The sequence below is a fragment of the Phyllopteryx taeniolatus genome, chromosome 3 (genome assembly GCF_024500385.1).
Source record: "Phyllopteryx taeniolatus isolate TA_2022b chromosome 3, UOR_Ptae_1.2, whole genome shotgun sequence".
Lineage (NCBI taxonomy): Eukaryota > Metazoa > Chordata > Actinopteri > Syngnathiformes > Syngnathidae > Phyllopteryx > Phyllopteryx taeniolatus.
Window position 1 is genome coordinate 9,275,204 of NC_084504.1, and position 17,025 is coordinate 9,292,228.

The 17,025-nt window shown below is 42.7% G+C and overlaps 1 protein-coding gene across 4 annotated transcripts in view; it reads left to right on the plus strand.

Annotated features, from left to right (window-relative positions):
- fras1 (Fraser extracellular matrix complex subunit 1) overlaps positions 1-17,025 on the plus strand; it is a 242,070-nt gene that overhangs the window by 182,289 nt on the left and 42,756 nt on the right. For 3 of the 4 annotated variants that reach the window (XM_061766875.1, XM_061766872.1, XM_061766874.1), the window contains 6 exons: positions 6,142-6,329; positions 8,157-8,310; positions 10,432-10,698; positions 11,283-11,471; positions 11,540-11,659; positions 13,684-13,863. In XM_061766875.1, the coding sequence (XP_061622859.1) occupies positions 6,142-6,329; positions 8,157-8,310; positions 10,432-10,698; positions 11,283-11,471; positions 11,540-11,659; positions 13,684-13,863 (1,098 nt within the window). The remainder of the gene's footprint in view (positions 1-6,141; positions 6,330-8,156; positions 8,311-10,431; positions 10,699-11,282; positions 11,472-11,539; positions 11,660-13,683; positions 13,864-17,025) is intronic. The other variant, XM_061766873.1, reaches the window with a different exon arrangement.

Consider the following 17,025-nt stretch of genomic DNA (forward strand, 5'->3'; position numbering starts at 1 on the left):
ACCCAGATAACTTGTTTAAAGTTAAGACTGGCATTGAGAAACACCAAGTGCCTCAAGCTTTGAGGAGCTGATCCAGTTTCTTCTGTCTGTCTGGAAATGATCTGCCCTGTTTTGGAAAAGGTTCTCTCAGAAGGGACTGTTTGCAACAGTTCCATTAGACATACTGGCACCTGCGTTAACCTTTTTTTCCTCCAGTATTTGTATTGTCAATCAAATTGAATTGTCTCCTTTTTCTGCTGGTGTCACTCTTCCCTTAACAGCGCGTTTGTCTCACGGAACCCTCTCCAGTGTTCTACCTGAACAAGTTCAATGAATATTAACGTCCTTTCACCATCATTCCTGTCATACTGCGTTGCATGTTTTTGTTTGCACATTGAGGACTACAGTCCTGTTTTGGTTTTAATTCCTGATTTAGAAAAAGACCATTCAAGCAACATGTTTTTCCTCATGTTTTTGAGATTGTAGGGTGAAAGCTGCCGCTGGCTACTAGCGAATGAAAGCGTGGCAACAATGGGAAAATCAAAAGGCACTATTTTGAGGGTAATAGCCCATCAGCAACATATTGAAAAAAAAAAAAAAGAACTATAAAGTAGTTCATTTTGGAACCCGCGAGGTTCTTTATGCCCCTCGTAGAGTCACCAATGGCAAAAAGGTCATAAGTGAAGGACCAGGCAAAGTATGGCTCATAGAGGCCCGGGACCCCCCTTCTGGAGCCAGGCCTGGAGGCGGGGCTCGAAGGCCAGCTCCTGGTGGCCAGGCCTACAATCACGGGGCCTGGCCGGGCACAGCCCGAAGAGAAAATGTGGATCCCCATTCCCATGGGGTCGCGTACGTAGTGAGCTGGGTGTCAGCCAAAGGCCTTGGGGTCCGATCCCCAGTTACAGAAGCTGGCTCTAGGGACGTGGAATGTCACCTCTCTGGCAGAGAAAGAGCCCGAGCTGGTGTGAGAGATTAAGAAGTTCTGACTAGATATAGTCGGGCTCACCTCAACATGCAGCTTGGGCTCTGGTACCTGTCCTCTTGAGAGGGGTTGGACTCTCTTCCACTCAGGAGTTTCCCATGGTGAAAAGGGCCGAGCAGGTGTGGGCATATTTGATGCCCCCTGGCTCAGTGCCTGTACATTTGGGGTTTACCCCAGTGGACTAAAGGTAGCCCCCCTCCGCCTTTGGGTGCGGGGACAGGTCCTAACTCTCGTTTATGCCTAGGCACCAAACAGCAGTTCAGCATACCCACCTTTTTTGGAGTCCTTTTTGGAGTCCTGCTGGGGACTCCCTCGTTCTGCTGGGGGACTTCAATGCTCATGTGGGCAATGACAGTGAGACCTGGAAAGGTGTGATTGGGAGGATTGCCCCCCCTGACCAGAACGGTGATCTGTTACTGGACTACTGTACTCGTCACGGATTGTCCATAACACCAGGACACCGTAGGCCGCAGTTTGATGACCGACTTTGTGGTCGTATCATCGGACTTGCGGCCGCATGTCTTGGACACTCGAGTGAAGAGAGGGGCAGAGCTGTCAACTGATCACGACCCGGCCGGTGGTAAGTTGGCTCCAGTGGTGGGGGAAAATGTTGGTCCGACCTGACAGACCGAAACGTATTGTAAGGGTCTGTTGGAAACATCTGTCAGAGTATCCTGTCAGAAGGACCTCCCACCTCCAACAGACCAACAGAATTGCGCCCACGGCCTGGAGGAGGAGGGGGACAATGAGTCTCTGTGGACCATGTTTCACGCCTCTATTGTTGAGGTGGCCGACAGGAGCTCTGGCCGTAAGGTGGTCGAAGCCTGTCGTGGCGGCAATCCCCGGACCAGTTGGTGGACACCAGTGGTAAGGGAAGCTGAAGAAAGAGTCCTAACAGGCCTTTTTGGCCTGTGGGACTCCGGAGTCAGCTGATGGGTACTGGCTGTCCAAGTGCAACGCAGCTTTGATGGTCACTGAGGCAAAAACTCAATCATGGGAGGAGTTTGATGAGGCGACAACTTTCAGACAGCTTCAAGGAAATTCTGGTCCACCATCCGCTGTCATAGGAGGGGGAAGCAGTGCAATCAACACTGTGTATGGTGGGGATGGGGCGCTGCTGACCTCAACTCTGGATGTTGTGAGTCAGTAGGCCGAATACTTCGAAAGTGTAGGGACTCAGAGGCGGGTTCTTCCATCTCTGGGGTTGAGGTCACTGAGGTGGTTAAAAAGCTCCTCGGTTGTAGGGCCCCTGGGGTGGATGAGATCTGCCCAGAGTTACTGAAGGCTCTGGATGTTGTGGGGCTGTCCTGGTTGACACGCCTCTGCAACATTGCGTGGACATCAGGAAAAGTGCCTCTGGATTGGCAGACGGGGGTGGTGGTCCCTCTTTTTAAGAAGGGGGACCGGGGGGGGGGGGGGGGGGGGGGTTCCAACTATAGGGGATCATACTCCTCAGCCTCCCTGTAAGGTCTATTCAGGGGTTCTGCAGAGGCGGTTCTGTTGAGGAAAGTCGAATCTCGGATTCAGGAGGAGCAGCGTGGTTTTTGTCCTGGCCGTGTAGCAGTGGACCAGTTTTACACTCTCAGCAGGGTCTGTGAGTGTGCATGCGAGTTCACCCAACCAGTCTACATGTGTTTTGTGGACTTGGAGAAGGTGTTCAACCATGTCCCTGAATGTCCTCCGCAGGGTGTCTGGGCTCTACCTTAGAGATAGTGTGAGAAGCTCGGTCATCCAGGAGTTGAGCTGCTACTCCTCCGTGTCAAGAGGAGCCAGATGAGATGGCTCGGGTTCCTGGTTAGGATGCCCCCTGGACGCCTCCCTGGTGAGGTGTTTTGGGCACGTCCCAATGGGAGGAGACCCGAGGGATGACCCAGGACACGCTGCAGAGACTGTCTCTTGGGCGGCCTGGGAATGCCTCGGGATCCCCCAGATGAGCTGGACGACGTAATTTAGGAGAGGGAAGTTTGCGCTTCCCTGCTTCAGCTGCTGCTACCACGACCCAACCTCATATAAGCGGAAGAAAATGGATGGCTGCATATCAAATTCTTCACCTCCATCTCAGTGCTTGATATGAGCTGTCATTTGTCATAGTGCCATTATAAGGTGTAGTAGCTCAATTTCCCCTGAAGTCTTTTTCGTGGTCCACAAAAATAATATTGGAGAAAAATATGTGACATTAGTTTAAATGTGAAGCAGTCCATCACAGGGGAAAGATTGCATTACTGAACGTGGAATATATCAAAGGCAGGCTAGAAGTCAAATGTAAGTCTAGGATATTATGGACAAAATTGGAGAAACTACAGGTGTTGACAGCATGTTTAATGATTGGTCATGAAACTCGAACCACAAGATTTTGTGGTGTAAGTTCAGCCCCTCAAGCACTTAGCAACAGGAAATTTGGTAGACATGTCTATCATGTGTAGACCCATGAAAAAGCCTCAAGAATCCATGCTAGAAAATACATAGGAAGTTAGCGATTTGTATTTGAAGTAGGTATTTTATGCTCATTTGGTAATTTTAAAGGGTCCTCGAAATGTTTCGAAAATTCAGCCCCTAAAGCCATTTTTTTTTTGCTTAGAAGCATCAAATGTGGTAGGCGTGTCTATTATGAGTAGACCCATGAAAAAGTCTCAATAAGCCATGCCCGAAAAGACAAGAAATATGCCATTTTGCTTTTAAGTGGCCATTTTAGGAAGAATTTGATCATTTACAGTGGTTGTTCAAAAGTTTTGAAAGTCCCCCCAAAGAAGCCAGTTTCACTTGGCAACATAAAATTTGCTAGACATGTCTATCAAGAAGCTACTCCCGAAAACACAGTCTTTCATTTTGCTTTGAAGCAGGCATTCTAGGGAGAATTGAGTTTTCCATTGTGTGTGGGCACTGTTTTTCACCTTGCAAGACCTTAGAAACCCCAGCATGCCCCCATCCCTGTTGGCTTCTGTTAACGCCACAGTGGTCCTGATTGAGATTCAGGGCAGGTTCCTCTTCAGATAAGAGACTCTCACTCACCTTCTCAGAGTCAAATGATGATGGAAATGCGACATGACGAGTTGCCATTTAACGTCACCTCGTGTCAAATCAAGTCACCGACACCTCGCCGTGTCTGCTTTCCCGCCAAGTTATGTATGAAGGCTGCCATCATTCTCGCTGTCAGATGCCTTGATCGATTCTGGCACTGGAGTGTCTGATAAATGTGCTTATTCAGCAGTCTGTTATCTCTTACCTGAGGCATAAGCTAACAACAGAGGGCCCCTAGCAATCAACAAAGCCTGGGGTAGTATTTTTTTTTTGTTTATTTTTTTTGTTTGGAGTAGTATTGAGGGAGAACAGTGTCACCTTGTTTCTGCTACTTATGTTTGTTTGCATCATTATTTATGTATGTATGTATATTATGTATTGTGTGAATGCTGATGCTCATTTTTTACACCAAGATTCTTTATTTTTATTTTTGTTATTGTGAGGGAGGGGGTGAGTGAAACAAGTCGGAAATGAGCAAATTATGACTATTTTCAGTTTCTTTTTTCTTTTTTTTTAATGCTCAAACATGACATAATTTACTGCCAGCGAGCCAGACTTCAACAAGCTAGCTTTCAAAAGAAAATAACATGGTTCATTCATTGCAGGCACTTTTTAAAAAAAGAACCAAAAAATAGTCTTACCGATGAAAGGTTATTCCCAGTTCGGAGTTCCCTTGTTGTGATTGTACAACTTGTGTGCAACCGTACACAGCACAATACGCAGGCATCCTTGTTATTTTGGTTTCCGACCTGCCGTCCACAAACATGGGATCCGCCGACTCTTTGCCCCCACTAGTTTAGCTACCGGTACATTGAATGCACAAATACTGCCCCTCTAGCTTAGCGTTGCCATAGGCCAGCGGCTCAAATGGGAGTTTCATATCTACAATGTCTATGATCAATGCACTGACTCGCTGACTTTCGGTTTCCATTTTTTTGGCGCTCTGCTTTTTACGTTGCGTCTGCGTCGTCGCTAACTTTAGAAGATATTCAAAGTAACAAGCTAATTTTTAAAATGTAAGGAGTGAAAGTATAAAGTCACCAGAAAAAATAAATACTTAAGTAGATATACCTGAAATATCTACTTTAGTACAGTAATAAAGTACAACTACTTTGTGACTTCCCACCTCTGCCAACTTTAAAATGTTAGCTCATTCATCTTGGGAACTATTCCCATTCCCCAAATTCCCAAATTTTACAGTAAAATACCCAAATTAACATATTTTTACATCTCATCAGTATTCTTCCACATTTGTCGACCGATTCAAACCATTCCAAGTTTCACCTTTTACATTTCCGCATTTCAATTAATTCCACAGCATTTCAATCCAGCTTCAGCTTTTCAGCATTCACACACCATTTCTACAGAAATTACGTTTGTTTTTTTAAGTCTTGTTTAAAATAACCTTTTTGTTATTTTTAATTTCATCTAAGTGTTGTTATTTGTTGTTGACCTTTATTGTTGTTTTGCACTACAACCTTTTTTTTTGCACATTACTCTTGCTTTTTTTCTTTTTAAGCCAAAAATATAAACCAGTAAATGCACAGTAAACAGGTTTATTTTTGTTACTATTTGTAGGTCCTAGATGATAGTTGGTATCGCACTTAAAGCTTTATCACTTGGAATGTTGTGCAAATCAACCTCTGTCTGCTCTTGTAGTGTATTTTTTTCATTTTTAATTTGTGTTTTTAATTGCTAAAATCAGCACCCCCATTAAAAAGGTTTCTAATTGTCTATAGATGCCACACGATGGTGTGGAAAAACTACTTTTATGTTAGAGATATCTTTTGCCTGTCTAATAGAAGTTCCTCCTTTCACTTCAACACAGTTTCTTGGCTCCAAGTTCCTACAAAATGGTGCCAAAGCACTACTTTTTACTAGACAGGGCTCTTAGTGTTTTAAAAATAACAGTGCATAGGCGAGCTTCTTAGCGAATAATGGTGGATAACTTCCCCCAAAAAATCTGCAAATATCGGTGAATTTGCGAATAGCTAATCAGCAAATATCGGTGAATTTGCGAATAGCTAATTGTGAATAGGCACAGAAACACTTGACTCATTAGAATCCCCGAGGGGGATATTCAACAACTAATTATCAGTATTCAGCATTATAGGAAGAAATAGATGTTTTTCAGTGTTTCCCTCGTGTACGATTTTGCTTAGCAGGCGGATCAGTGGGAGGTTCGCGAGCCGTCACGCCCGAGATGCCGTTCTCCGTGGAGGACCTGACGTCAGACCGCATTTTCTACGTGCAGCGCGCAGGACAGCCGGCACAGCAAGACACCTTCAGCTTCTATGTCAGCGATGGAAATAGCCAGACGGAGGCCTTTAACGTCAACATCGAGATCCAGGTGAGACATGGGTGGCTGGCCGTAAAGCTCAAGTTCAACCTGTATTTCGATTTTGACTATAAAGTATTCTTACCCATTATTCACACTTGTCTTTGGTGATGTGTATATTAATATTGTCATAAAGCAAATGATAAAAGCAGGCGAAGGTATTGCTGTATTTTTGTTGTGAAAATATTACATTCTAACAAAGTACTGTAGTTTTACACTTTACTCAGTTATTTAAAAATCAGGACTGTGAGAAGTCTGCGCATCCACGGAATACCGCAAATTTTGCCAAACAATTCTGGGATTCTTAACATAGCACTCTGTTGACATTGACATCGACGGTCTGTCACCGTGATCGTCACATTTACAGCATTGAAGACCGTATTACGACAGGCAAGGTGCAAATCTTCCGCCATTTATATTTTATCGGTGCAATGTTTCTACACATTTAAATTCATTGTATGCTGTCAAGATTTTAGATGAATAAGTTTGCGGTATGTCTGTGTCAACGGAGGGACATCGTACACAGGGCAGGCGGTGAGACCGACATTGTAAAGAAGCTTGATGAGGATAACAGGATCAAGAATCTGTGGAATTGGCACTGGCTGGAATCAAAATTCGGAAATGAATACCTTCACAAAAATATTAAAACGATTAAAGAACCTGGGAAGGCATACTGCATCTTGTGTCAGGATGTGAAGTATGCATCTGGAGGGAGAACCCGCCTGGTCGATCACGTCAACGAAAAGAAGCATGAACAGCTGGTTAAAACGAAGCAGTCAAATTATAGATTACCAGGTATTTTCTATGAATACATTTCTATGAATTTGCTACGTACTTACTTACCAGTTGTTTAACTTGTTATATTGTTCATTTATGTAATGCATTTTTTTTATATATATATATAATGTGTGCGTGTCAGAAAGAGACCCCCCCGCCCTCCCTCCACATACAGCTTAAATTGTTTTCGGGGGATCTCTTGAGTTTAAGGGTGCTGGTATTTGAATCTGTCACTCAAGTTGACCGTCAGTGGCTTTTTACATGACATTCACTCCATGAACTGTGTCATCTTTTCTCACGATCGCGACACACACTTTATACTACTTTCTGAGACACATACTCAGTTTACACCATATATAGTCTGTTCAAGTGTCAGGTCCCTAAGCTTGTCCAAATTCCAACGGTTTGGCGTTTTTCTCCCTCAAAATCGACGTGAAACAGAAATTCACTGCCTAATCTTTAGCTTCTACTCAAAAACTGTGCTCATCTCAAATCCAAAGCAATGCAACGCCTGCATCTGCAGAGATATGCTAGTCATTACAATGGTTTACAAACCTGAATTTCACAGGAAGCTGGGCGAGACCCTCTTCCATGCCTACCTGTTGAAAAATGGGGAGGCGATTTCAGTCGTCGGTTGCATTAAAAGGTGGGATTCCAGTTGACTAATATTATTGTCCACAGTAGTGAATGACTTGAGCAAATCGCTAAACTCCCCCCCCCAATTTTTTTTTCCACACATGTATGAAATGCATGGTTCCCTTTATGACACTTTTATCCAAAATATGCCCAGTCGGATGCAATGTGGCTGTCTTCTACCATGCAGTTCTGGCTATGTTCTGTTCCCTGGTATCCCAAATTAAGTTAGATGGTAGTCACTCATTGATTCCAGTGGTGACAAATGTTTAAGCCTTGGCGCAGGTGCCTTCATTCATTCACGTTGTCAAGTGTGACCTTCCCGCTTAACGTACAAGTGATCACAGCCTGTCGGGCCCGCTGATGAACGCCACGTCCGACCCGTCCGGATGAATTAATGTGGTCCTCTCTCTCGCTCTCGCTCGACAGGGCAAGCGGCAGAGTGAGCCTCTGGTGTCAGTGAGCAGCATCCACGTGGAGGAAAACTCCGGAGTAGTGGTCACCAACGCATCGCTCAGCGTCCTGGACCAGGACACGCCGGAGAATGAGATTGTGTTCACCGTCATACAGAAGCCATCCTATGGTCAGCACCACAACACATTGGATGCTGTTAGGGCTCCATGAAATGTTATTGTTAAGGCCCTCTTGAAATTGCTTAATTTTTCCAAAATAGACGTTTTTGAAAAGTCAGCCCCTGAAGCTTGTTTCACATAGAAACAGGAAATTTGGTAGGCATGTCTATCATGAAAAAAGTCTCAATAAGCCATGCCAGAAAAGACCCAGAAGTTTGATTTGAAACAGCCATTGTAGGATCATTTTGCAGTGATCATTTACTGCGATTAGATTTTGATTCGAGTTTTTTTTTAATTTTACCCCTGGAGCCAGTTTCATTTAGCAACATGGAATTTGGTAGGCATGTCTGCCATGATTAGATCCACACAAAAAGTCTCATGAAGCCACATGGTAAAAGACCCAGAAATTCTGCCATTTGGACGTGAAAGGGCCATTTTAGAATCATTTTCAGTGGTTGTTTGAGTTTTTGAATGAGGTTTTGAAAATTCATCCCCTAAAGCCAATTTTACTTAGCATTGCCAATTTGGAAGGTTTGGATACTGTATCATGAGTAGAACCGGGGGGAAAAACGGGTACTCCGGTTTCCTCCAACATCCCAAAAACATGCATGCGAGGTTGATTGAAGACTCTAAATTCCCCGTAGGTGTGAATGTGAGTGCGAATAGTTGTTCGTTTATGTGTGGCCTGCGATTGGTTGGCGACCAGTTCAGGGTGTACCCCGCCTCTCGCCCGAAGATAGCTGGAATAGGCTCCAGCGTGCCCGCGACCCTAGTGAGGTTAAGCATTTCAGAAAATGGATGGATCATGAAATAGTTTACTCTGTGTAGGGAATCTATATAATATGAGTTGTTTAATTGAACTTCAGAAATACTACGTTTTGTAATTGTAATTCATTGAGATGCACCTGTATAAATACGTAGAAAATAGATAACTGTACAATAGCTGTGATACTATGTCAGAAGCAAGCAAATTTGACTTCAACCCTACATTCTGTGTTAGTACCTTTCACACAGGACAATAACAAACAAAATAGTTGGCAGTGATGGGCAGTGGGAAAGTTTTTATACCCAACAGATCTTTCCCTTTTGATAGTTTATTCAGCGTCTACACAAACGCGTAACTGCGTGTCACGACAATCCCATATTCACATAATAGATGCTTCAATGTTGGGAAAATATCTGCCTTTTCACTTGAAATGAAATGTATTCTAAGTAATTATAACCTCAGCTCATCTTTTCACTTCGAGGTTAAGAAAGCAGACTGTGTTGCTTTCCCTCTCTGATATTATATTATCACTTACTGTAGCTGTAAGACAAACCAAGATGGCTGTGTTTGAGGGCCGCCAGTTGCATGAGGCAGATACAGTAATAACTGCCTGTTGATGTGTGTTTAAATATCACCTAAGGAGAAATAGGGAGACACTTCTTAGGCTAGATTCACACTGCAGGTTAATTGAGATTTATTTTATTTGCCCAAAGTGACATGTATCTGAGTTTTTTCATGTCAATGTGAACGGTACAATTCCGATTTATTTCATATGCAACCCAGGCTTCTTTCATATGTGGCAATAAATTGGAAATGTATCCGATGCAAGTACAATAGGGACACTCGCGGGACGCTCATCCGACCTGTACGTCATCAAAAGATGACAAACGTCACAATTGTTTGACAAAACAGACACCCAATAAAAGCAAACGACAAAGGAGCAGAAAAGAGTCAGTGGCGAAAAAAAGATGCTTTACAACTGATTAATATAAGAAAATGTTGGATCTGGTTGCACAAAACCCTTGAAATTGCCACAAATGCGTCATGACATGAATTCCGCGAGAGGCCGTATTTACTTCCCGTAAACACGCCGCCTCACAGTTGTGCGCATGCGTGACGTCACGGGCGCATGCCGTCAACAGTACAAGTCGCATTTTTTTTTGTAATGTGAACAACTACATAAAAAGATCAGATTGAACAAAAAATCCGAATTGTGCATCATACCCTGCAGTGTGAATGTAGACTTAGAGCATCTATCAGGTTGTATTTTAACTGTAGGAGTTCATTTTATAAATGCAAAGGCATATATTTTTCTAACAGCAACAAGGGAACGTTATGCCAAAAGCCTTTCTTTGTACCCCCTCAGGTAAACTCCGCCGACGTCAGTTCTACTCACAGCCACTGGAGAGCGGCCGCGTCCTCTCTCAGGGATCCACCTTCACCTACCAGGACGTCCTGGATCGCCTGCTGGTCTACACACCCGAGACGGTCAGCGGTGGCGTGGACGAGTTGGCCTTCAGCGTCACCGACGGCGTCCACACTCAAGCCACCGGACGCCTGCGCTTCACCATGGACATCACTCGCAGCGAGGGGCCACGCATGACCGTCAACAGAGGCCTGCAGCTGCCAGCTGGTGAGACGACCCTTAGAAAGTTTGAAAAAATTAGCCCCCGGCACCAAGTTTTGTTGAATGACATGAAATTTAGTGGATTCATCGATCATATCGATCATTCACAAAGAAGCCTCAAGGAACCATGCCTGAAATGTAACTATAGGTTGGTCATTTTGGTTTGAATTGGCCATTTTGGGGGGGGGGCATAGTCGAGGAGTCACAACCTGGGAAGTTAGAAAAACTTTGCACCCTGCACCCGACATTAGATTCACTGATTATGAAATTTGGTTTGCGTGTCTGCCATAGCAGAGACGAAAATGTCTCAAGGACCCATTCCCCAAATTGAAAAGGAAGTCGATCATTTTATTTCGAAGCAGACACTTGGGGTGCAAATTGTAGGAATCGTACCTTGAAAAGATTGGAAAAATTAGTCCCTGGCACAAATTTCACTGATGGACATGAAATTGGGTGGATGTGTCCATCATCAATTCCAAATTATGAAGCTTTTTTTCTCTACACCATCAACTGTGGGCGTAGCATGTCATCAAAGCTGGATGATAATTTCAAGGACTCGCCATGAAAAGTGCTTATTCCATTTCCCGCAGGTTCTTCATCCAAGATCACCGAGCAGAACCTGAAGGCCACTGACATGGATTCTGACAGCCTGAAGTTGCGATACATCATGACCAAAGACCCTCCGAGCGGCAAAGTCCAGCTGAGCAGTGGGAGAGGCTTTGAGAAAGTTTCTGTCAAGGGTCTCGTGCGCAGTTTCACACAAGAGGATGTCAACAAAGGTGAGTTAAAAAGCTTAAATGAGTATTTTAGCATTTATTTCAACATTTTTATGTGTTTTGGGTTGCAGGTCTGGTGCAGTACAGCCACGAGAAAGGTGAGAAGGGAGGCAGCCAGTCATTTAAGTTCAACCTGGTGGACCCAGAAGGCAACAAACTCATTGACCAGTCCTTCTTTGTCAGCGTGCTCGGTAAGTTGTGTTCAAATTTCCACTTCTCTCACCGCAAGTTGTTGGAACTGATTGCCTCTTATAGTTCTTCGCTCATGTTCTTCCTTCGGTGCTCCCATCGTATCACTTTCTGCCACACCGCTTCGCTGTGACTCTCCTGCCTGCGTCTTCCGTCTTTGTTGGCATCCACCTTCTCTGCTTTTGTGCAGCTTGTATCAGTCCACGTTTATCTTCTCCCTCTCACTTATTTCCTATTAACTCAAACTCAGTAGGGCCTCCCAGTGGGGGATTGCTTGAAAAAATCAGCCCAGAAGCCAATATCCTGCAGGAACATGAAATGTGTCATGTCTATCATGAGAAGATCTGCAAAAAAGTCTCAAGAAGTCATGCCCGAAAAGACACAGGAAGTCTGCCATTTTGCTTTGAAGCTGCCATTTCAGTGTCATTTTGGCAATTTTAGCAAACCACCACCCCGAAAGATTGGCTTGGCAACGCTGCCCGGATTTATTTATTATTTTTTTCTTTTATTTTTTAATCAGCCCCCAAACATAGTTTCCCTTTGGAAAACAAAATTGGCATCTCTATCATGAGTAGACCCGCAAGAAAGTCTTGAGAAGGTATGCTTGAAAAAACACAGGAACAATGCCATTTTGGCTTGAAGAATTTCTATATCAATTTCACCATTTTTCTAGTAGTCCTTCAACAGCAAACTTGTGCTAGGAATTTTGTCCAATTTATACCAATTTGTACCACATACAGTCCCCTCCAAAAGTAGTGTAAAGGCAAGGTCATTCCTTTGGGTTTCAGATCAAAAGATGAATATGAGACAAAAGTTCAGTGAGCAAAGGTATTTCTAATTGCTCAAGTGTTGCCTTTTAGATTGATTGCTTAAACATTAGATAGTGCTTATTTTTGGCTTTGGGTTTCACCTGTGAAAACTGCATTTGCTGTTAAGGAAACATGAAGACCGGAGAGCGGTCTATGGGAGAAAAGCAAACCATTTTGAAGCTGAGAGAAGAGGGAAAATCAATCAGAGCTATGACACAAACATTGTGCATAGCCAATACAACAATTTGGAATGTCTTGAAAAAGAAAGAAACTACTGGTGTACTGAGCAACAGACATCGAACAGGTCGGCCAAGGGTATCAACAGCAGTTGATGACAGAAACATTGTGAGAGCTGTGAAGAAACTCCCAAAGATAACAGTCAGGGACATCACTGCCAACCTCCACAGGGCAGGAGTGAAGTGTATCACAATGAAGACTTAAGAGAGTAGAAATATACAGGCCATACCACAAGATGCAAATCACTCATCAGCAAAAAGAATCGGAAGGCCAGATTGGATTTTGCGAAGAAAAAGCGCAAAGTTTTGGAAAAAGGTTTTATGGACTAATGAGACCAAGATTAACCTCTACCAAAGTGATTGAAAGGCTGAAGTACGGAGAAAGAAAGGATCTGCTTATGATCTAAACCACACAAGCTCATCTGTGAAGCATGGTGGAGGTAATGTCATGGGCTTGCATGGCTGCTTCTGGAACGAGCTCACTAGTCTTTATTGATGATGTAATTCATGACGGTAGCAGCAGAATTAACTCTGAAGTCAACAACACCATTTTGTCTGGCAATATGGAGAGAAATGCATCCAAACTAATCGGGAGAAGCTTCATCATGCAACAAGACAATGACTTAAAACACACTGCCAACACAACAAAGGACTTCATCGGGGGAAAAAGAGGAAGGTCTTAGGGTGGCCAAGTCAATCACCGGACCTTACCCCAATAGAGCATGCACTTTACCTCCTGAAAAGGCGACTGATGGGAGAAACCCTCAGAAACAAACAAAAACTGAAAGAGGCTGCAGTAAAGGCCTGGAAAAGCATTTCAAATGAAGAATGCAACAGTGGTGAAGTCAATGGGTCCCAGACTTGATGCTGTTATTCACTTCAACAAGCCATGCCCAAAAAAGCACAGGAAGTCATTTTGGTTTGAAGTGGCCATTTCAGGGTAATGTTGGTCATTTCTGGTCTTTCCGTCTCCCCCCACAGAGGACCGCCTACCACCATCGGTGGTGGTCAACAAAGGCCTGGTCCTGGATGAGAACTCTGTGAAGAAATTGACCACGCTCCAGCTGTCGGCCAGCGACCAGGACAGCGAACCCGGCGAGCTGCTCTACCGCGTCACCAAGCAGAGCAGCCTCGGACACCTGGAGTTTACTGCCAACCCTGGTAGGCTCAGTCAATTATTGGTTAAAATCAATAGGTTAGTAAATTATTGCTTTGATGTAAAAATAAAAAATATCAACCAGTCACTCCAACATCTGTTGAAAGGATGAACATTTCCGAACGGTAGAGGGTTGATGGCAAAAATTAAGGTATTGACTTCGATTTCGGGGCCATGCTAAGGGGCGACACCAGTAGGTCACATTGTTGTTATTCAAAGCCCAATCTGTGCAATGCGCTCGAGTGATCATCCTATCTATTCGGGCATTTTTCAAAACCAATTGGAATCTTGCCTCGTTATACAACAAAAATCCCTGAAAATGTTGTAGTCCGGAGTGTGGGAGTTGACGACAATCATTGATAATCTGACTTCGATCAGAGTTTGAACGTTTTTCAAAATCAATAGGCTTTTGCTCTAGATTATTTGTGGCGACACGGTGGGTGACTGGTTAGAGCGTCTGCCTCACAGTTCTGAGGAGCGGGGTTCAATCCACGTCCCTGCCTGTGTGCAGTTTGCATGTTCTCCCCGTGCCTGCGTGGGTTTTCTCCGGGCACTCCGGTTTCCTCCCACATTCACTTTCAAGTTTATTGGACTTCTGTTCCAAACGCATTCAATTTCAAATTATACTATTCACATTCATTTTTTTAAATGCAATGTTTCAAATTTAACAATACAAATTCAAATTATGTGGTTCAATTTCAGTTTTTGAATGCAATTATTCAAGTATAGAAATTCAAATTCAAATATATATGATTCAAATTAGTTCCTACTGGTACATATTTCAGCCCATAGAGAGCCATCATATCATTCAAAATCAGAGTTCTCTTTTAAGTCTAACAATCATTCCTAACATTTTAGGTAACGGTGACAACCAACGTCACAGAATTCAACCTCAGCTACTCCGATCGTATAGTTTTAAAAATCAAACGGCATCTGCTGTTCGTATATTATTAAAAATAAACAGGATTCTTCCTTTAAATCAAACTGTTATCAGTGATTTTTTTTTTTTCAAAAGTTGAAAATTGAAAACGGTAAAGTTGAAAACAAATGATGCAGAGTTCTACTTGGACCTGGGCTTTGTCGATCTTGATTTGTTCTCATTTTCAAGATCAACAGGGTTCTCGCTTTAACATCAACATCTCTCATTTCTGTGTCATTTTTTTCATTGTATCAGTGGTACAATCCAACAATAAGTAATGTGAAATGCCTATCAGCTCCCTAAAAGCTAATTTCAGCATCCAGCTGCAGCTCATTAGTGCCTGCAAAAAACCTGTAATACTTCTCATAGCCTCTGGTGACTAAATAGCAGGGTGATGCAGCGTCATTACAATCAAATCAGAGGCGATTAAGTTTTAAAATTGTCTCGTTAATAAAACAGCATCTTCGTCTTAGTTGGAGAGGAGTTTAATGTCTCATTAGGATGATGAAGGATGAGGACACAGAGGGAAATTGCAGAGGGTGAAGTGAAGTTAGCAATGAAATCCAACAGGAGAAAGACAAATGGATTCAAAAGTAACCCGAGCATTTTGACTGATCTTTCAAAACCCACAGAATATTGTGTTCTGCAACAATAGAAGCACCGAAACTATCAAAAGAAAGAGTATACTCTCCTCTTTCACCTGAAAAAAGTTTGTTTCTGACTTGTTCTGTTCTTTAGTCATCAGCAGCAGAACATGGGTTGGTTTCACCAAAATCGCCTGATTCTGACCAAAAGGTCGAGAAAACGCGTCAATATCTCAAGCAGAACAGTGACTTTGACACGAATATATTTTGTTTTTATAACACCTCAAACTAAAACAACAAAATCAAGACTGATGACGGGCTTTTAATGGCACAAAAAATTATACACGGATATACAAGTAAGAAACGCACCTTGAGCAACGCTGACTTACAACATGGCTCAAGATGAACGTCAATGGATTTTTTTTTTCCTTTTTGTGTTTGCCATTCCCACCATGACCTGGGTCATCTTTTCTCACGATTACAACACACACTTTCTGCTACTACCTACTGCAACACTTAATCTGGTTATACCATACGTATACTGTACATAGTCTGTTCCAAGTGTCAGGTGCCTAAACTTGTCTCACTTCCAATATGTTGGCATTTCTCTACCTCATAACCGACGTGGCACGGTAAATTGTTGGCCCACTATGGGCCGCCTCCACGTTTTCTTACGGCCTACTATGTACCGTCAAGTTTTGTTGCGGGTACCCCATTTTACTACAGTCGACTGAGAAACCGTTCTTATCCGTATCGTGACTGGCATGGTTACTGGTTTACGTTACCTCTTTCTGGTTACGTCTTTTTTTATGTTGTATTGTCAACAGCGGCAATTGAAAAAAGTACATCTGTTTTCAGATATAGGGAGTAAACGTTAAAAAGTACAGATACCTGAAACAAATCTACTTAAGTACAGCAGCAAAGTATTTATACTTCCTTACTTCCCACCACTGATATAGGATATAACTTACACTTGGGATAAATATATATTTTTATGTAAAAATTGATTGGTTGATTGATTGATTGAAGTTCTTTTTTCGAACATATAAAAGTGATAAAAAAGGAAAAGAACAAAACACACAAGATTAAAATAGAATTTAAAAAATCTAGTTAAACTATGCATGTTCAAAAAGGAGTAGGAAAAAAGTAAAAACCTATTTACTCCTCCCCCTATCTGTACTTTCTTATGATCATATACAACTTGCTTTCTATGAACATCAATATAGAACTACAGTAATATAATAATAATAAATACGATAATAATATATATATATATACATCCTTATTCTTATATACACTAATACAAATAATGATGTCAGCATCTGCAGTTTCTTGGATATTAATGACAGGAGAAGGGGGCGGGGCTGCTAACGAAATAAATAAAACAACAACCATGGCACCGATGGCAAGACAACGTATTGCAGTAAGTTCAAGACTGTCTTTCTACATCGAGTACTATCACCACGTTTGTGTGGCAATTTAAATCTGTGAATACGTTGGCATTTCTTGTTACATATCAAGACTTCCAGAGTTTCACACTGCATACAGACACAAAAACATTTCTGACTACTTCGAATTTTGGGTAGTGTAAAGTTTCCAAACCATCTCAATTCTTGAGCTCTCTTATGATGAAATATTTTTGTAAGTTAATCAGTAATAAATGG